At 42.4% G+C, this 15,410-nt stretch overlaps 1 protein-coding gene across 3 annotated transcripts; it reads left to right on the forward strand.

The window, feature by feature from the left end:
- Positions 1-690: 690 nt before the first annotated feature.
- Positions 691-13,200, forward strand: LOC124033922 (midkine-B-like). Of its 3 annotated transcripts, XM_046346369.1 has the most exons (6): positions 693-847; positions 8,333-8,457; positions 10,006-10,088; positions 10,302-10,472; positions 11,753-11,914; positions 12,237-13,200. In XM_046346369.1, exons 2-6 carry the CDS (start codon positions 8,375-8,377, stop codon positions 12,263-12,265), a joined length of 528 nt encoding a protein of 175 aa, XP_046202325.1. In that variant the 5' UTR covers positions 693-847; positions 8,333-8,374; the 3' UTR covers positions 12,266-13,200. The 3 variants fall into 3 exon arrangements, with proteins under 3 accessions (XP_046202326.1, XP_046202325.1, XP_046202327.1); XM_046346370.1 differs by lacking the exon at positions 8,333-8,457 and having other exon boundaries at positions 691-847; XM_046346371.1 differs by lacking the exon at positions 8,333-8,457 and having other exon boundaries at positions 746-803.
- The last annotated feature ends 2,210 nt before the right edge of the window (positions 13,201-15,410 follow it).

The raw sequence follows: 15,410 nt of genomic DNA on the forward strand, positions 1-15,410 counted from the left end.
TATGGCAAGGGGCACACTCCAACACTCAGATATAATTTGCGAAAGATGCATTTGTTTAGTTAGTCCTCCAGATTAGAGGCAGAAGGGATGACCATGTGTTGTCTGGATAACTGCATGAACGGGACCATTTTCCTGTCCTGCTAAGCATTCAAAATGTAACGTGTTATTTTGGGTGTCAGGGAAAATACATTATTTTCATTAGGAATGTAGTGAAGTAAAAGTAAAAATTGTCAAAAATATAAATAGTAAAGTAAAGTACAGATTTTTTTAAACTACTTAAGTAGTACTTTAAAGTATTTTTACTTAAGTACTTTACACCACTGCATTTCTGATGCCTACATCCCTAGGCATTCTGTCGGCACCATAGAATAAAATAATAGAATCTGTCTATGGTAGGTAGTCTGAGCACGTCACTCTGCTTTCCTTTCTCTGTGGTAATGTCTGGTGGTGAAATTGATATGGGTATATATAGCAATCAATGTATTTTTAATTATCAAGCATAAAAAAATACTTGTAGCTTCGAAAGACTAGAACAATGACTGAGACATAATAATTTAGGCTTCTAGAGATTCACAAAAATAAAACAAAAAGTTTATACCCTAGGCTAGGGCTTGCGCGGTTAGGTGTCTCTTGACCCGTAATCATCACGTGGGTTAGTGATGTCACTAGGTGGTTAATTTAGTGTGGCCCTAATGTTACCAGCTCAAACTAGTTTTGGAGAAACAAAGGGGAGGGCGACAAATAAGAGCAAGCTGACCGGGATAGAGGTATTCTAGGACTGTAGGACTCTCTTGTGGTTCAGAGTAAGACCTTTAACTCTCGCCAAGAAGTACGATCAAAGAAACAAGTGAGTTATATGTGTATTTATCCAAATGTATAGTGATAAAATTATTATTTTGTGTCACTCAATACAACGTTGTCATTACTCACTTTTAATAGTTCAAATATATAGTCTCCATCATCGGAATCCTCTGGAGGATAACTGACATGTCGTGTGTAATTTCTCCATTAGAGTTATTTTCTTGGGAGGTTTTATTTGTGTGTAGGTTTCTTTATTGAGTTTTTCTTTTTAGTTTTATGTTTTATGCTTTTTAGTTTTAAGTAATTTATGCACCATGTGTTGACTTTACTGCATATATTCAAAACTTTTGCCTGTAACGAACACACAACTTTTGTCCCATACACGCGATTTGCGCAAGAAGCGCAGTGGCACTGCGTATTGTCATACACGTTCGTTGAATCCTAAATATGAAGTCAAGGATTACATTAAAAAATACTGAACAGAACGAACTTGTTTCATTCTACAGCGGTTCTGTTTAGGGCTCAGAAGAACTTGTGGCCAAGATACGTTTTGTTGTAATTGTTTTTGCTTTGAGTTTAATAACTTTCTAATTATGTTAGCTACTTTTCACTGTGTGACAACGTCCTCAGGGGTGACACATTCTAGTTTTGATGATAACAAGACGTGTGTGAGTGGTGTACCCTCTGTACTTCTTCCAAACTCAAGTATAACAGCTCAACATAGTTACAGTAACGTGGCTATACATTTAGAACTGAGATAAATCCTGCGCAATATAAGAATATTGTTTAATATAAATCATTATGTTGAGTTACTATTTCAGCTGTAGTGAAAGCTACGTAGTTTGAAAGTGTATTTTTGCATCTGTTTGTTAATCTTAAAGTAGCCATTTATTCCACATTCTTAATTGTGTTCATGTGCCAGAAATCTTTTGCTCTAAGTTTGGGCCATTGAATGTTTTTTATGACCAGAAAACTTCACGTGAGCAATAACTGTAAGTGACTCGGGATAAGAGTTCCCGCTAAATGACTAAAACGGATGTAAATGTAAATCTCTTCCACCTCAAGAATATGACCATTGAAATCGACTCCAAACTCAAGTACTTGCATTCACTGATATCCACTCTACTCAAGAGTTGTTCTCCTGTCTTTGTCTTTCACTGCCCAGGACCTTTTCACCTGACCACAATTATCTGCCCCCCCCCCCATCCAAAGTAGGGGCTGTGTAAGAGGCTGTAAAATATTATTTGCAGTCAGAGATAACAACCAAAGCAACATAACCTTAGAGAGATTAAATGGGAAAAAGATAGTCCTCAATCTGTTGTTATCATTGTTTTTCCTGTTGTATTTTTGTCTCTTTTAGAAAGCTATTGGGCACGCTGGATACAGATTGTGCCTCGGGGTTATGTTCTTAGAAAGGGAGGAGGGGTAGCATGGGGCTTTACAGCTTGTGTGAGCTTGGCAGATGGACCTCGAGGCAATGGCACAGATAATCAGTGGAGAGAAAACAGCTTTGAAAAGACAGATAAAACTCTCCCTGGCTATTGAAATGCACCGTTCAGCCTGCAGGGCCCCTAAACTATTCTCTCACTGCTCATGGGTATGATGGAGTCTGTCGTTGGTTATGTTAGCGTATCGTGAAATAAGAAGGAATGTGAGGTAAGTAGGCAAGGTCCATTGTCTCTTTTAGAGAATAAACCATTCTGTCATGACTGCCAAGCCTCAACCAGAAGGGATAATATTTCCACGTCATTGATGGCAGGGAGGACGTTTAGCTGTTGACCATATAGTAGATAAAGTGCACTCATCCTATTTGAGTCAATAATGTGTTCCACTATGTCCTTGCACTGTCGGTCTCTGACGGCCAGAATCCACCTATATTTTGTATATTAGATCAAATAAAGCATGTGATTCAGCCATTTGTTGGCCACTAAGTGTTACTTCCTTAAGTAGGCCAGGACATTCTGGTTCTTTGTTAACTGTCTTTCTTTAGAGTGACCTTCGACCCCCGCAGCTTCTCTCTTATTGGTCTTAGTGGGCATTCCATCCTTCTTTTTTTTTGCGGTCAGTGGCTTTTCTGAGAAGACGAGGAATGCTGCTTTGCAGTAAAAACAAGAGTGACTTTAACCCTTTATGCTTTTCAGGTTCAGTGTGGTCCTGCTTTCCATGTGTTGTTATTGTTTCGTTGTAGAACTGATCTAGATGTGTGTTTGACAGTAACTCTAATGTTATCTATTTGACCATGATCAGATTATTAGCAAGAGGAACCACCATTTGAGTCAATTGAATTATGATGGTTACGGTGTCTGGTCCAATTTTGCTATTTGGTTTGCTTTCTGCTAGGCAATAAATATTATGTTCATCCCATTGTGTGATGGGTAGATGGTGGTAGTTGGGTGTGGTGTTAATAGTGGGCGATGTTTCATAATAACATGTTTATGGTTGGGTAAAGAAGATCTCTTACACACCCATACCTAAATATTCTAACATTCTTGTTACAGCTGCATTACTGATGGATAAAAATGACTAGCACTGATAAAAATAGCAATGTTTGTCGGCATATTTAGCAAGTCTTTCAGCATGCTAGCTCTTGTAAGCTGTAGTATTTTAAGATGACCTTTCTCCCAATATGCTACGGTCATATTCAGATGTGTGGAACAAAGCCTCTGCATGGGATATCTGTCTAGTGGCCCTTTAGAATGGAGTGAAAGGAGACCAGGAAAAGGCTCTGTTTTGATACAGGGAGTCTGCATTAGCAAAGAACGCTGAAAGATTTTGAGTGCTCTCCGGACCTCACCCACGGCAAGGCTCAGTGGGTTAGACGAGGCCTGCTGGGTGTTGTTTCATCAATGACAAATGTGTTGCCTGGAGTAGCCCCCTCGACATCTATGACCAGGGGAAGAATGTCATTGGAACTGCTAGCTGGGGGGTGTGGGGGAGTGGTGGCAGTTGAGAATGGGGAGTTTTCCGAGTTTTATGGTTGCTTGGAGTGTTTAGTTATGCTTACTGGCCACTGGCGCCTAATTACTTTTTTGAGGACAGAAGACAGATTTACTGGGCCAACAGAATATTTGATCAACTGGCTTGAAGAGGAGCAGTAAATGTATGTGCCAGAGGGCCTGCTGGCCTGGTATTTGTGTAGCCATTGCTTTCATTCTCAGTCCTTTTGATGAGCAGTCAAATACAGATATAACACTTTCAGAAGCCAATTGTAAAATTGCCTGATAGAAGGATTGTGCCTTGGTAGATTCTCAGGTAGACCAGCTCCCTTTCAGTAGTGAGTGGATAGCTGCCGCTTATGGCATTCTACCTCACACAGTACGAGGCCATAGTTCAGAGAGGTGATAACCTCTAATGGATTGGACTTTTCCAGTGAGTTGTTGATTCATCAGTTGTAGCTGACCTTTCTATCCAGGGCTGCCCGCAGGCAGGGAAAGTTCAATGCGAGCATACTACAATGTGAGAGGATGCGACTGCCATCTCTGCTCGGCTTCTGGACATATTGGCTCAGGCACAAACCAATAAAACAAATGTTGCTGTTAGATGAGCTTGCATGGGCAACGGGAAGTACACAAGGGTGCTGTTCATCAGAGACTTCCCAGAAAACCGGGGAACATTCACAGAACATTATCTAAGATTCCCGTGAAGTCGACGTGGGGGGGGGGGGGGTATTTAGATTCATCAGGGGGTGCTTCCTGTGGCTATGTCCTTGGAATCTTCTCCCAACATTCACTCACATTTTCTTCACAACATCTGTAAAAACTGCAACAGAACATTCCTCTAAGGTTGTCATGAGGTTGTCATTAGGTTGCCGGGGAATGTAATAACACAATGTTCCGGTAATGTTCTTAGAAACATACTGCCGCAACAAAATGTGGGAGCAGTAGAACTGGTTCTGAGGAAACAGTACAGGAACGTTCTGCTAATGTTGAGGGAAATTATTTTCAAAACACCCATGACAAAAAGCAGGGAATATTCATTCCTACAATGGTTTCAAAAAGGTTATAGTGTAACATTGTTACATGATGGTTGTAATAATGTTCCCTGAAAATACTTAAGCAATATAATGTTGGAGCAATAGAAGTTGTTCTTAAAAAACATTCCAGGAATATTCAGCAATGTTGATGTAGATATTACTATTAACCCTGATAACAATAAACCTCCCTGCAGGACTCTAATAAAGCTATTCTGTAAGGTCATGACACGACGATCCAGAATTGTTTTAAAAACATACTTCAACAATAATGCAATTAGTTCTGAAAACATTGCTGCAATGTTCTGCTAACATTGATGTGTAATGTAACATTATTAGGCTGTAGAAAGTTGCCAAAGTTTTAAACGAATGGCATCCCTATCCTCTTTCATCATTATATTATATTAGGGTATTGTCCAAACAAAGCTGTAGCTTTTTTCAACAATGGTAATCAAGTAGATTTGAACCTGCAATCTGCCATCTTCAAGCCTTGTAGTCTACTTAGTTTGCTACTTGGTTTGCTGCACCACCACGATCTTGATGTTTCTAGTGGATCCTTAAATGATGATCCAAACTATGGCTACAGTATATGTCTTAGTACATATGCACGTCTATGTACACCTCACCACAATCTGCCAGGAAATGACTGAACATGAATTCTGAAATCAAGTTTTGAGGGGAAAAAAGTAAAACTTTACAGCATATAAAGAAAATTGGCAGAGAAAGAAAGAAACAGAGGACACTTATTTTTCTAGATTTTTGGAACCTATCTTGTCATATCCCCACAATTTTCCCATAACCTAAATAAATGTTTTAGGAACCTTTTAAAGAACATAAAAACATGTTGTGGGAACGTTCTTGCAACATCAGGCAAAAGTTTTTTTCAACCTAATAGAAATCTTGTAATTATCTGCACAACTGGACAGTTGTGTTTTGGGAATATATTTTTTGCCATGTTCCCACAACATAAAGATATGTGTTAGGAACTTTTAAAGAACATAAAAAAATGTGTTCTGGGAATGTTCACGTAATATCAGGTGAATGTTTTTTGCATTCTCAAGTTGTCATGTTTCGTTCTTGCTTTATTGTTTTGTGCGTTTCACTAAATACAGATGTGGAACCCAGATCACGCTGCACGTTGGTCCGAGTATGCTTCTAACGATCGTGACAGAATATCCCACCACAACAGGACCAAGCAGCGTGCCCAGGAGGAGAGGGTAACATGGACATGGGAGGAGATTCTGGATGGGAAAGGATCCTGGACTTGGGAGAAAATCCTGGCAGGAAAGGATCGCCTTCCTTGGCGGGAGACGCAAGGAGAGAATGGAGGAAAGCCGACGAGGCCGGGGTTCGCGGCCACAAGGAAAGCCCAAAAGACAGACCGAAAAAGAAAAAATAATTGGGAGGGGGCACATGGGGTGGTCGGCGGAGCCGAGGAGTGAACCAGAGCCAGTCTGGGAGAAGAGGCAGATACTGGAGGAGAGTGAAAGGAGAGCGTCAGAGATTGGATGGAGGTATTGGAGTAGAAAGAGCGGAGAGGGTTGTTAAGTCCAGTGCGAATTCACAGCCCAGTACATCCTGTGCCAGCTCCTCGCACTTGCCGTGCGAAGTGTGTTAAAGTTCCGGTACAATTGATGCTGGCTATGCATGCCAGGTCTCCAGTGCGCCTTCACAGCCCAGTACAGTCTGTGCCAGCTCCTTTCACTTGCCGTGCGAAGTGTGTTAAAGTTCCAGTACAATTTAATGCCGGCTATACGCACCAGGTCTCCAGTGCGCCTTCACAGCCCAGTACGTCCTGTGCCAACCCCTCGCATTTGCCGGGCGAGGTGTATCATCGAACCGGTACCATTGATGCCGGCTATACGCACCAGGTCTCCAGTACGTCTCCTCAGCCCTGTACGTCCTGTGCCTGCTCCTCGCTCTCTTCCTCATGTGCACCTTCCCAGTCAGGTATGTCCTGTGCCTGCTCCTCACATTCTCCCTCAAGTGCGCCTTCCCAGTCAGGTACGTCCTGTGCCTGCTCCTCGCACTCGACCTGAGGTGCGTGTCACCAGTCCGGTGCCACATGTGCCAGCCCCACGCTTCAGGCCTCCAGTGTGCCTCCCCAGTCCAGAGCTTCAGGCGGCGGTCCCCAGTCCAGAGCTTCCGGCGACAGTCCCCAGTCCAGAGATTCCGGCAACGGTCCCCAGTCCAGAGATTCCGGCGACGGTCCCCAGTCCAGAGCTTCCTGCGACGGTCCCCAGTCCAGAGCTTCCGGCAACGGTCCCCAGTCCAGAGATTCCGGCGACGGTCCCCAGTCCAGAGCTTCCGGCGACGGTCCCCAGTCCAGAGCTTCCTGCGACGGTCCCCAGTCCAGAGCTACCGGCGATGGCCCCCAGTCCAGAACTTCCGGTGACGGTCCCCAGTCCAGAGCTTTCAGCGACGATTTCCATTCCGGAACCTCCGGTGATGATTTCCAGACTGTGGACCTCCTACGACGGTCCACAGTCTGGAACCTCCTGAGATGGTCCACAGTCCGAACCTCCTGAGACGGTCCACGGTCCAGAACCGCCAGTTCAGGAGCCTTCCTCTGCGCCGATGTCCAGTCCGAGCACGGCGTCCAGTCCAGGTCCAAGGCAGGAGCCTTCCTCTGCACCGAAGTCCAGTCCGAGCACGGCGTCCAATCCAGCTCCATGGCAGGAGTCTTTCTCTGCACCGATGTCCAGGCCAGGGCCGGTGTCCAGTTCTGCCAGGTAGCTTTTTTCCACCTGTGTTTTGTGGGATATTGTTTATGAGTAGTTGTATGTCAGCACTCCATTGTCGTCACGTTTGGTCTTGCTTTATTGTTTTGTGCATTTCACTAAATAAAGATGTGGAACCCAGATCACGCTGCACGTTGGTCCGAGTATGCTTCTAACGATCTTGACAAAACATTGTATAATCATCAGCACAACTGGACTGTTGTTGTATTATGAGAACATTTGCCACAACCTAACCAATGTTCTGGGAACTTTCACAGAACCAATTTTGGTTTGCTGGGTTGGCGTCTTAGTTTGTGTTGTAGGAAGATTCATTGTAACGTCCACATGACATATCGTGAACAGCCCAGAACGTGACATCTTAGTTTCCTGCTGCTGTGTGATCTCAATTCTTTGTTCTCTGTGGCTTCATTGTTTGTGTTCCACTAGGAAACTTGTATGATTTATGCATTTTGCCAGTCATTAACGAGGGGTCCTAATTAATCCTAGCCAATAATCAGGGTATGGTACAGAAAACACATCTTGTGCCTTGAATGTTGATTGTATGTCACAGATATAAACGTAATATTATTTCAAATACTTATTTGCATAGTGAGAAGCAATGTTTCAGTTTTTATTATCCTGGGAAGCAGATTGATTGAATAGGGCCGCTAATCTTTTGAAGGGAAAGCATGAAATTATTTTAGATTCCCACCACAAAATCAAGGATTTGGTATTATAGGCAACCTTGTTTGGGTAATTGATGTCAGATTCCTGGAATGAAAAGAGTTATTCTTTGTGGGTGTTCTTCAAACTAATACTAGACCTGTCTGTCCCGGCACAGCTCTGAACTCTTCTAACCCAGACAGAGACAAGCAGTTCCCCCATGTCCCCCAGAAGAATTGCTTCAAACCAAGCCTCTTCCATCGAGCTCTCCCTGTCAGGGCGGCCCGTATCACCTCCCAGCAGGTGGGTTAGCCTTCACCATGGTGATCTGGTGCTGCCATCCATCCCCTGCTGTGAGCTCTGGGACTGTTGGCAGAAAGAATAGACATGAACTCAATTAAGTCAGAGAATAAATAGAAACTCAGAACTTGAGAGTCTAGGAGGATGCCTTATAGACAACCAGACATTTCAGAAATAGGAGGCTATTTCTTTATCTGTGAGTTACTGTCCTTTTCTTTTGAACTTAAAGCTGAAATCTGTAACTGGTCGCCCCAGTGCCTTTGTTTTCAGGGGTTTAGCAGAAACATACCTCAAACAACATGGCCAGCCTAGCTAACCTGTAAAGTAGGGTTGAGTTTGGCCACATTGTGGCGCTGTTGGACATGCAAGCTCATTGGCTCATAGCGGCCATATTGTTTCAGCTAGTCTTGCATTCATAGATGCTATATACCAAATTTGGTCCCGATCGGTCCAGCAGTTCTGGAGAAGAAGACGTTAAAAATGGTCCAACATACATCAAAAGCATGATTGCATGATCAGTTTGATTGTGAATTCTGATATTTGGAAAGTACTGAAGTAACTCGTCCTTGGGCTTTGTGTCAAATTTGTCCTGATGGTGGCACGGTAGGCCCATAGATGAACTCCACCATTGGTGCTTGCAGCTATATATTTGATTGTTTTGTTGATGAAACTGAGGAGAATGTCTGGCAACGTGGTAAAAAAACAATTTGCAGTACATATTCTGGTGTTCTATTGCGCGTTCAATGATGTCCAAGTAAAAAAAAAATACACAGTGTTATGTCTGCATAATGCAATGACCATGATACACAAAGATGGGACGCGCGATTGTGACAATAAGATGACATGAATTGTGTTTAATGTGTCATCAACATGAGCCGGATAGATTTATGTTTTCGAACATATTCCAGGCAACTGCATGTCACAAAATGAAATGTTGTATTTTGTTTGGTGTTCATGTTGGAAAACGTGTTGTTTTGTGTAAGGGGAAGTGAAAGGGTGGAGTGGGTAGCTCATGACCCATTGATCCTCATTGCTGGTTGTGTGCCTCACAGTTTGTCTGATTGACCCTAAATTGAGTCATGAGAGCATAGGGGAAAAAAATCAATACAATCTTTCAGCCCTCTCACATGTATTTTCCTAGTTCTCACTCTCACAGGCTCGAGTGTCAAGCTTTAAAACGGTTTCATGTAATTCATTTTATATAACATGACTTGTTTTACTCTTTGACCATAATCCTTTATTCACTTTTCACCTCTAAAGTAGAGAACCTCTCATTGTAATGTGCAGACTCCTCGTGAACGGACAGGGGTGAATTAGTTTGAATAGCTGGCAACGATCAATATTTGACCTTGATCGTGGTCTTTCAACTCTCATCTTGATTATAGATACACACCAGAGGAAAAATCAGGTTGACCTTTGGAACAGCAGATGTCACCTCAAATGACACACAATATAACCTACAGAATGGCTAAATTATTTCTAGTGCCACGATTGTAATGGCATGGTTTTTTTGTTTTTTTTTTCCCTCTTTTTTTCTTCTTTTCTCTCCAGTATGCGAGGTTTGTTCTCAACAGTTGTGGTGCTTCTGGTGGCCTTGATGATAGTCACCACTGAAGCAGGGAAAAACAAAAGAGGTAAGGGATTTGCTATGTGTGGCTTTAATATGCCGTACGCCCAGTTTTAGAATTAGCACGGCAGTTGCACCTTTCATGAGGTTCATGAAGCCCCATGAAAGGTTTGGAAACATGTCCTTACTAATTACCAATTGGAATTTTGCTGATATTATTTCTGTCATCTGTGTATATTTATTTTTTTCATAATTACATCTTGACATTTTTGTTTCACAGAGAAGGGGAAAGGGGCCAAGGGTGCTGCCACTGAGTGTGCGGAATGGCGCTATGCTAGCTGTGTGCCTAACAACGGAGACTGTGGAGCCGGTGTCAGAGAGGGCACCTGCAACGACCAGATGAGGAAACTGAAGTGCAAAGTGCCTTGCAACTGGAAGAAGGAGTTCGGCGGTAGGAATTATACATCGATAGATGATTCCATTTCCCTTGATATACCCTGCAATTTCTCAAAGTGTAGAGTGGTGGTCGGTCAATCAAAAATATAGCAAACATGTCATTCATAGGTTATTACTACATCATTAGAATTGTATCATGGAATTTCTTCATAAATACCTAGTAATTTACATAACAGCAAAAAACTATAGAACAATTTCTTTAGAATAAATTATGTTCAGACTGTTCTATGATAGTCTGATGACTGTTACTGTAATTGAATTATGCCAATGTGTTTTCATTAATTGAAAAACCTTAAACTATTTTATGAGAATTTGTAAGATTCTTGTTTGCATAAAATAGACGTAGACCAGCCATTTCAATAATAGGTAACATCATCTATTCTCGGAGCGCGCTGCCACGTTACCACGAGCAACAGTTTATATACAATAACATGACGTCATTTCATTGCTTAACAGAATCGCCTCCTCTCGACCTGGACAAAGTGAGGTTAATAGTTCATTCTAACTCACTAACACACACACAGGTCACACAACATAACTGAATTAACTTTTGACCCATCAACATTATCAATAACCACTTAGCTGACAGTTCTAATTAACAGAGAACCTAGGAATGCACTCACAGCCTTATCTAAAACACCCCAGAGCTCAGTTTTGTCGGTTCAACCATATGTTAACTACCTTATCTGCTTACTTAATCCACAACCCATTCATTTCTGCCTAGTTGGAATGGTGTTCATTAACTTTAATTACTCCTTTTCCGTGTCACACAATCCCTTCTTATGAACTCATATTGTTAATCAGATATAATAAAACAGAGTATAAGTTTACGTAGTTACAGTTCCATTTAAAATTATTTGTTCAGTCATTTAATCATAATTTTCCCAATATGACTCACACTAAATTCTTCCGCTACTCTGTCGTTCACTACATACTTTAGTCTGAGACTGCCATCATTGAAGTTGTTTGTTGGGAGGAGGGGCACGAGGGGCGTTGTGCAAAGCAAAGTCATCAATGATTGGATTGTCTCTAACCAATCAGAGTACCAAAGCCAATGTCGAATTTTCAAACCGTCACTTTACCCACATGTGTTCTGGCTCTGGCCCAAACCATTGGTTTCTGGACCAATCAGATGGCCCGAATGTGTCCGCATTCGATGAAGGATCGGGGAGGTACTCAGATCCAAACTCATTGTAGGGAAGAAACTAACGTACGTGGGCTTTAAAAAAAACTATCATACTCAACGGTTTTCCCTTCTGAACTGTGCAATTTCAGCTGACTGCAAGTATAAGTTTGGGAGCTGGGGTGAGTGTGATACAGCTACTGGATCCAAGAACCGGTCTGGAACCCTGAAAAAGGCCCTGTACGACGCAGAGTGCCAACCCACCATCAAGGTGTCTAAGCCATGCCCCGCAAAGACCAAGACAAAGGCCAAAGGTAAGAAGTAGAAATGTAATAAAGTAAAATTCCTATCCACAAATGAGTATTTTTATTTATTTATTTTACCTTTATTTAACCAGGCAAGTCAGTTAAGAACATTTCAATGACGGCCTGGGAACAGTGGGTTAACTGCCTGTTCAGGGGCAGAACGACAGATTTGTACCTTGTCAGCTCGGGGGTTTGAACTCGCAACCTTCTGGTTACTAGTCCAACGCCTTAACCACTAGGCTACGCTGCCGCCCCCCTAGTATGTAATATTGAGCAAGGAATCTATGATGAATTTACCCTATTGTTTCATTTTTTTATTGTCTTCCTACAGGAAAGAAGGGAAGAGGCAAGGAGAACTAGAAGGTGGATGAGTCCACATTGAAGAAGTGATTGGTTGGATTTTATTACGCAATATCCTTTGCTTTTTCAACAAACATAATATGCACAAGTGAATTATGAGATGTCAAGTGGGCCCTTCCTTCAAATACAGTATAACAAATGCTAAATGTCTCTGAATATTGACCAAATATCCCATAAATGTAGACAAACACAATTTTTTTTCACAAAAATGTCCAGCTGTCAGTGGCCTGGCAATTTGGCAAGTAAGAATGCAGTTCTGGACATGCTGTATTATGCAAGATATGCAAGAAACAGATACTCTTGAACTCAGCAGTGTTTTAGATCTACCTAGACAACCTTGTGATGTACAACCAGAGTTTGTTGTATTTTTTGTACGCTCTCAGTTCCTTTACATTAGTTCAACTGGAGTCAAGGCAAAGCTCCTTGTTTGAGATGATTTTAACCAGTAGATTTGATATACTTGAGTTTTTTTAAATTAAAAATGTTCATCTTACATTGTTGTGATTGTTATAGTTTTCTCTTGACTACCAATTAGTATTACTAACAGAATTGATGAGTGGATTTCAGTTGCGTGTGCCAATTAGTAAAAGTAGAGAGATGCAAATCAACTATTTTTCTAGTAAACTGAGGACTGTCAGCTCAACATGTTTCATGTACAATACAAAGCTGAGATTGAATGCTCAAGAGAAGGCAGTCATTGTCTTTGTAACGATAATAGTGGTATTGTTAAAACAATTAGTTTTATAATATATATACTTCAAAAGGTGTCAGGCGATTTTGAGTCGAACTGCTGCGTTCATATTTTAGCAAACACATACATACGCCTTCACACAGTTCATCTGTACTCTCATTTTTGTAATTACTGTCATTATTATTACACAAACCCTTGGAACAGAAAACAATCTACCACTTAAAATAAACTCTCAGAATTTTGACTATTGGTTTTTTCGTGTTTCTTCTTAATAAAGGTTTGTTAAGTCTCTGCTTTTGTTGAAATATACAGTGGCAGTTTAACTTACTACATTTATACTATTAAAGAGAGACTGAATCAAAACAACTACGTCCCTGGTTGAAAATAGCCTATGTGGCATCGATATGTGTCAGATGCATGTATTCTTGTGTCAAAATGTACTACAAAATGTAAATATGATAATGTTGGTCATAAAGTCAGTCTTGTCCAAAACTGAGATTTGGGAGATTATTAGGAAAAAAGGGTATGTCATGGTATGAAGTGTACCTAACAATTTTCCTTCTGTTGGGTATATTTAATTCCTGCCTACAGCTGACAGCACCCAAGTAGTGCCCAGCACGCTGACCATTGTACATTTGGGTTGATTTTGGATATCCCTATGGGGCTAGGTACGGACCATCAGTAAATAACACCATGTACATACATGGGACAATATTTCTTGCTCCAAGACAAACGAAACAACTTCTTTGCTCGCTTTGAGGACAATATAGTGCCACCGACACAGCTCGCTACCAAAACCTGCGGCCTCTCCTTCACTGCAGCCAACGTGAGTAAAACATTTCAACACAAGGCTGCCGGCCCAGACGTCATCCCTGGCCGCGTCCTCAGAGCATGCACAGACCAGCTGGCTGGTGTATTTACGGACATATTCAATCAATCCTTATCCCAGTCTGCTGTTCCCACATGCTTCAAGAGGGCCACCATTGTTCCTGTTCCCAAGAAAGCTAAGGTAACTGAGCTAAATGAGTATTGCACCGTAGCACTCACTTCCATCATCATGAAGTGCTATGAGAGACTATTCAAGGACCATATCCCCTCCACCCTACCTGACACCCTAGACCCACTCCAATTTGCTTACCACCCCAATAGGTCCACAGACGATGCATTCACAATCACACTGCACACTGCCCTAACCCATCTGGACGAGAGGAATACCTATGTAAGAATGCTGTTCATCGATTACAGCTCATCATTTAACACCATAGTACCCTTCAAACTCATCATTAAGCTCAAGACCCTGGGTCTCGACCCTGCCCTGTGCAACTGGGTCCTGGACTTCCTGACGGGCTGCCCCCAGGTGGTGAGGGTAGAAAACAACATCTCCACCCCACTGATCCTCAACACTGGGGCCCCACAAGGGTGCGTTCTCAGCCCTCTCCTGTACTCCCTGTTCACCCATGACTGCATGGCCATGCACGCCTCCAACTCAATCATCAGGTTTGCAGACGACACTACAGTGGTAGGCTTGATTATCAACAACGACGAGACAGACTACAGGGAGGAGGTGAGGGCGCTCGGAGTGTGGTGTCAGGAAAATAACCTCACACTCAATGTCAACAAACAAAGGAGATGATCGTGGACTTCAGGAAACAGCAGAGGGAGCAGACCCCTATCCACATCGACGGGACAGTCGTGGAGAAGGTGGAAAGTTTTAAGTTCCTCTGCAGTACACATCATGGACAAGCTGAAATGGTCCCCCCACACAGACAGTGTGGTGAAGAAGGTGCAGCAGCGCCTCTTCAACCTCAGGAGGCAGAAGAAATTTGGCTTGTCACCAAAAACACTCAAAATCGTCTACAGATGCACAATCGAGAGCATCCGGTCGGGCTGTATCACCGCCTGATATGTCAACTGCTCCGCCCACAACCGGAAGGCTCTCCAGAGAGTCGTGAGGTCTGCACAACAAATCACCAGGGGCAAACTACCTGCCCTCCAGGACACCTACACCACCCGATGTCACAGGAAGGCCAAAAAGATCATCAAGGACAACAACCACCCGAGCCACTGCCTGTTCACCCCGCTTACCATCCAGAAGACGAGGTCAGTACAGGTGCATCAAAGCAGGGAACTAGAGACTGAAAAACAGCTTCTATCTCAAGGCCATCAGATTTTTAAACAGCCATCACTAACATTGAGTGGCTGCTGCCAACATACTGACTCAAATCTCTAGCCACTTTAATAATAAAAAATTGGATGTCATAAATGTATCACTAGCCACTTTAAACAACGTCACTTTATATAATGTTTACATACCCTACATTACTCATCTCATATGTATATACTGTACTCTATACCATCTACTGCATCTTGCATATGCCGTTTAGCCATCGCTCATCCATATATTTTTATGTACATATTCTTATTCATTCCTTTACCCTTGTGTGTATAAGGTCG

Source organism: Oncorhynchus gorbuscha, linkage group LG04 (assembly GCF_021184085.1).
Source record: "Oncorhynchus gorbuscha isolate QuinsamMale2020 ecotype Even-year linkage group LG04, OgorEven_v1.0, whole genome shotgun sequence".
NCBI classification, from domain to species: Eukaryota; Metazoa; Chordata; class Actinopteri; order Salmoniformes; family Salmonidae; genus Oncorhynchus; species Oncorhynchus gorbuscha.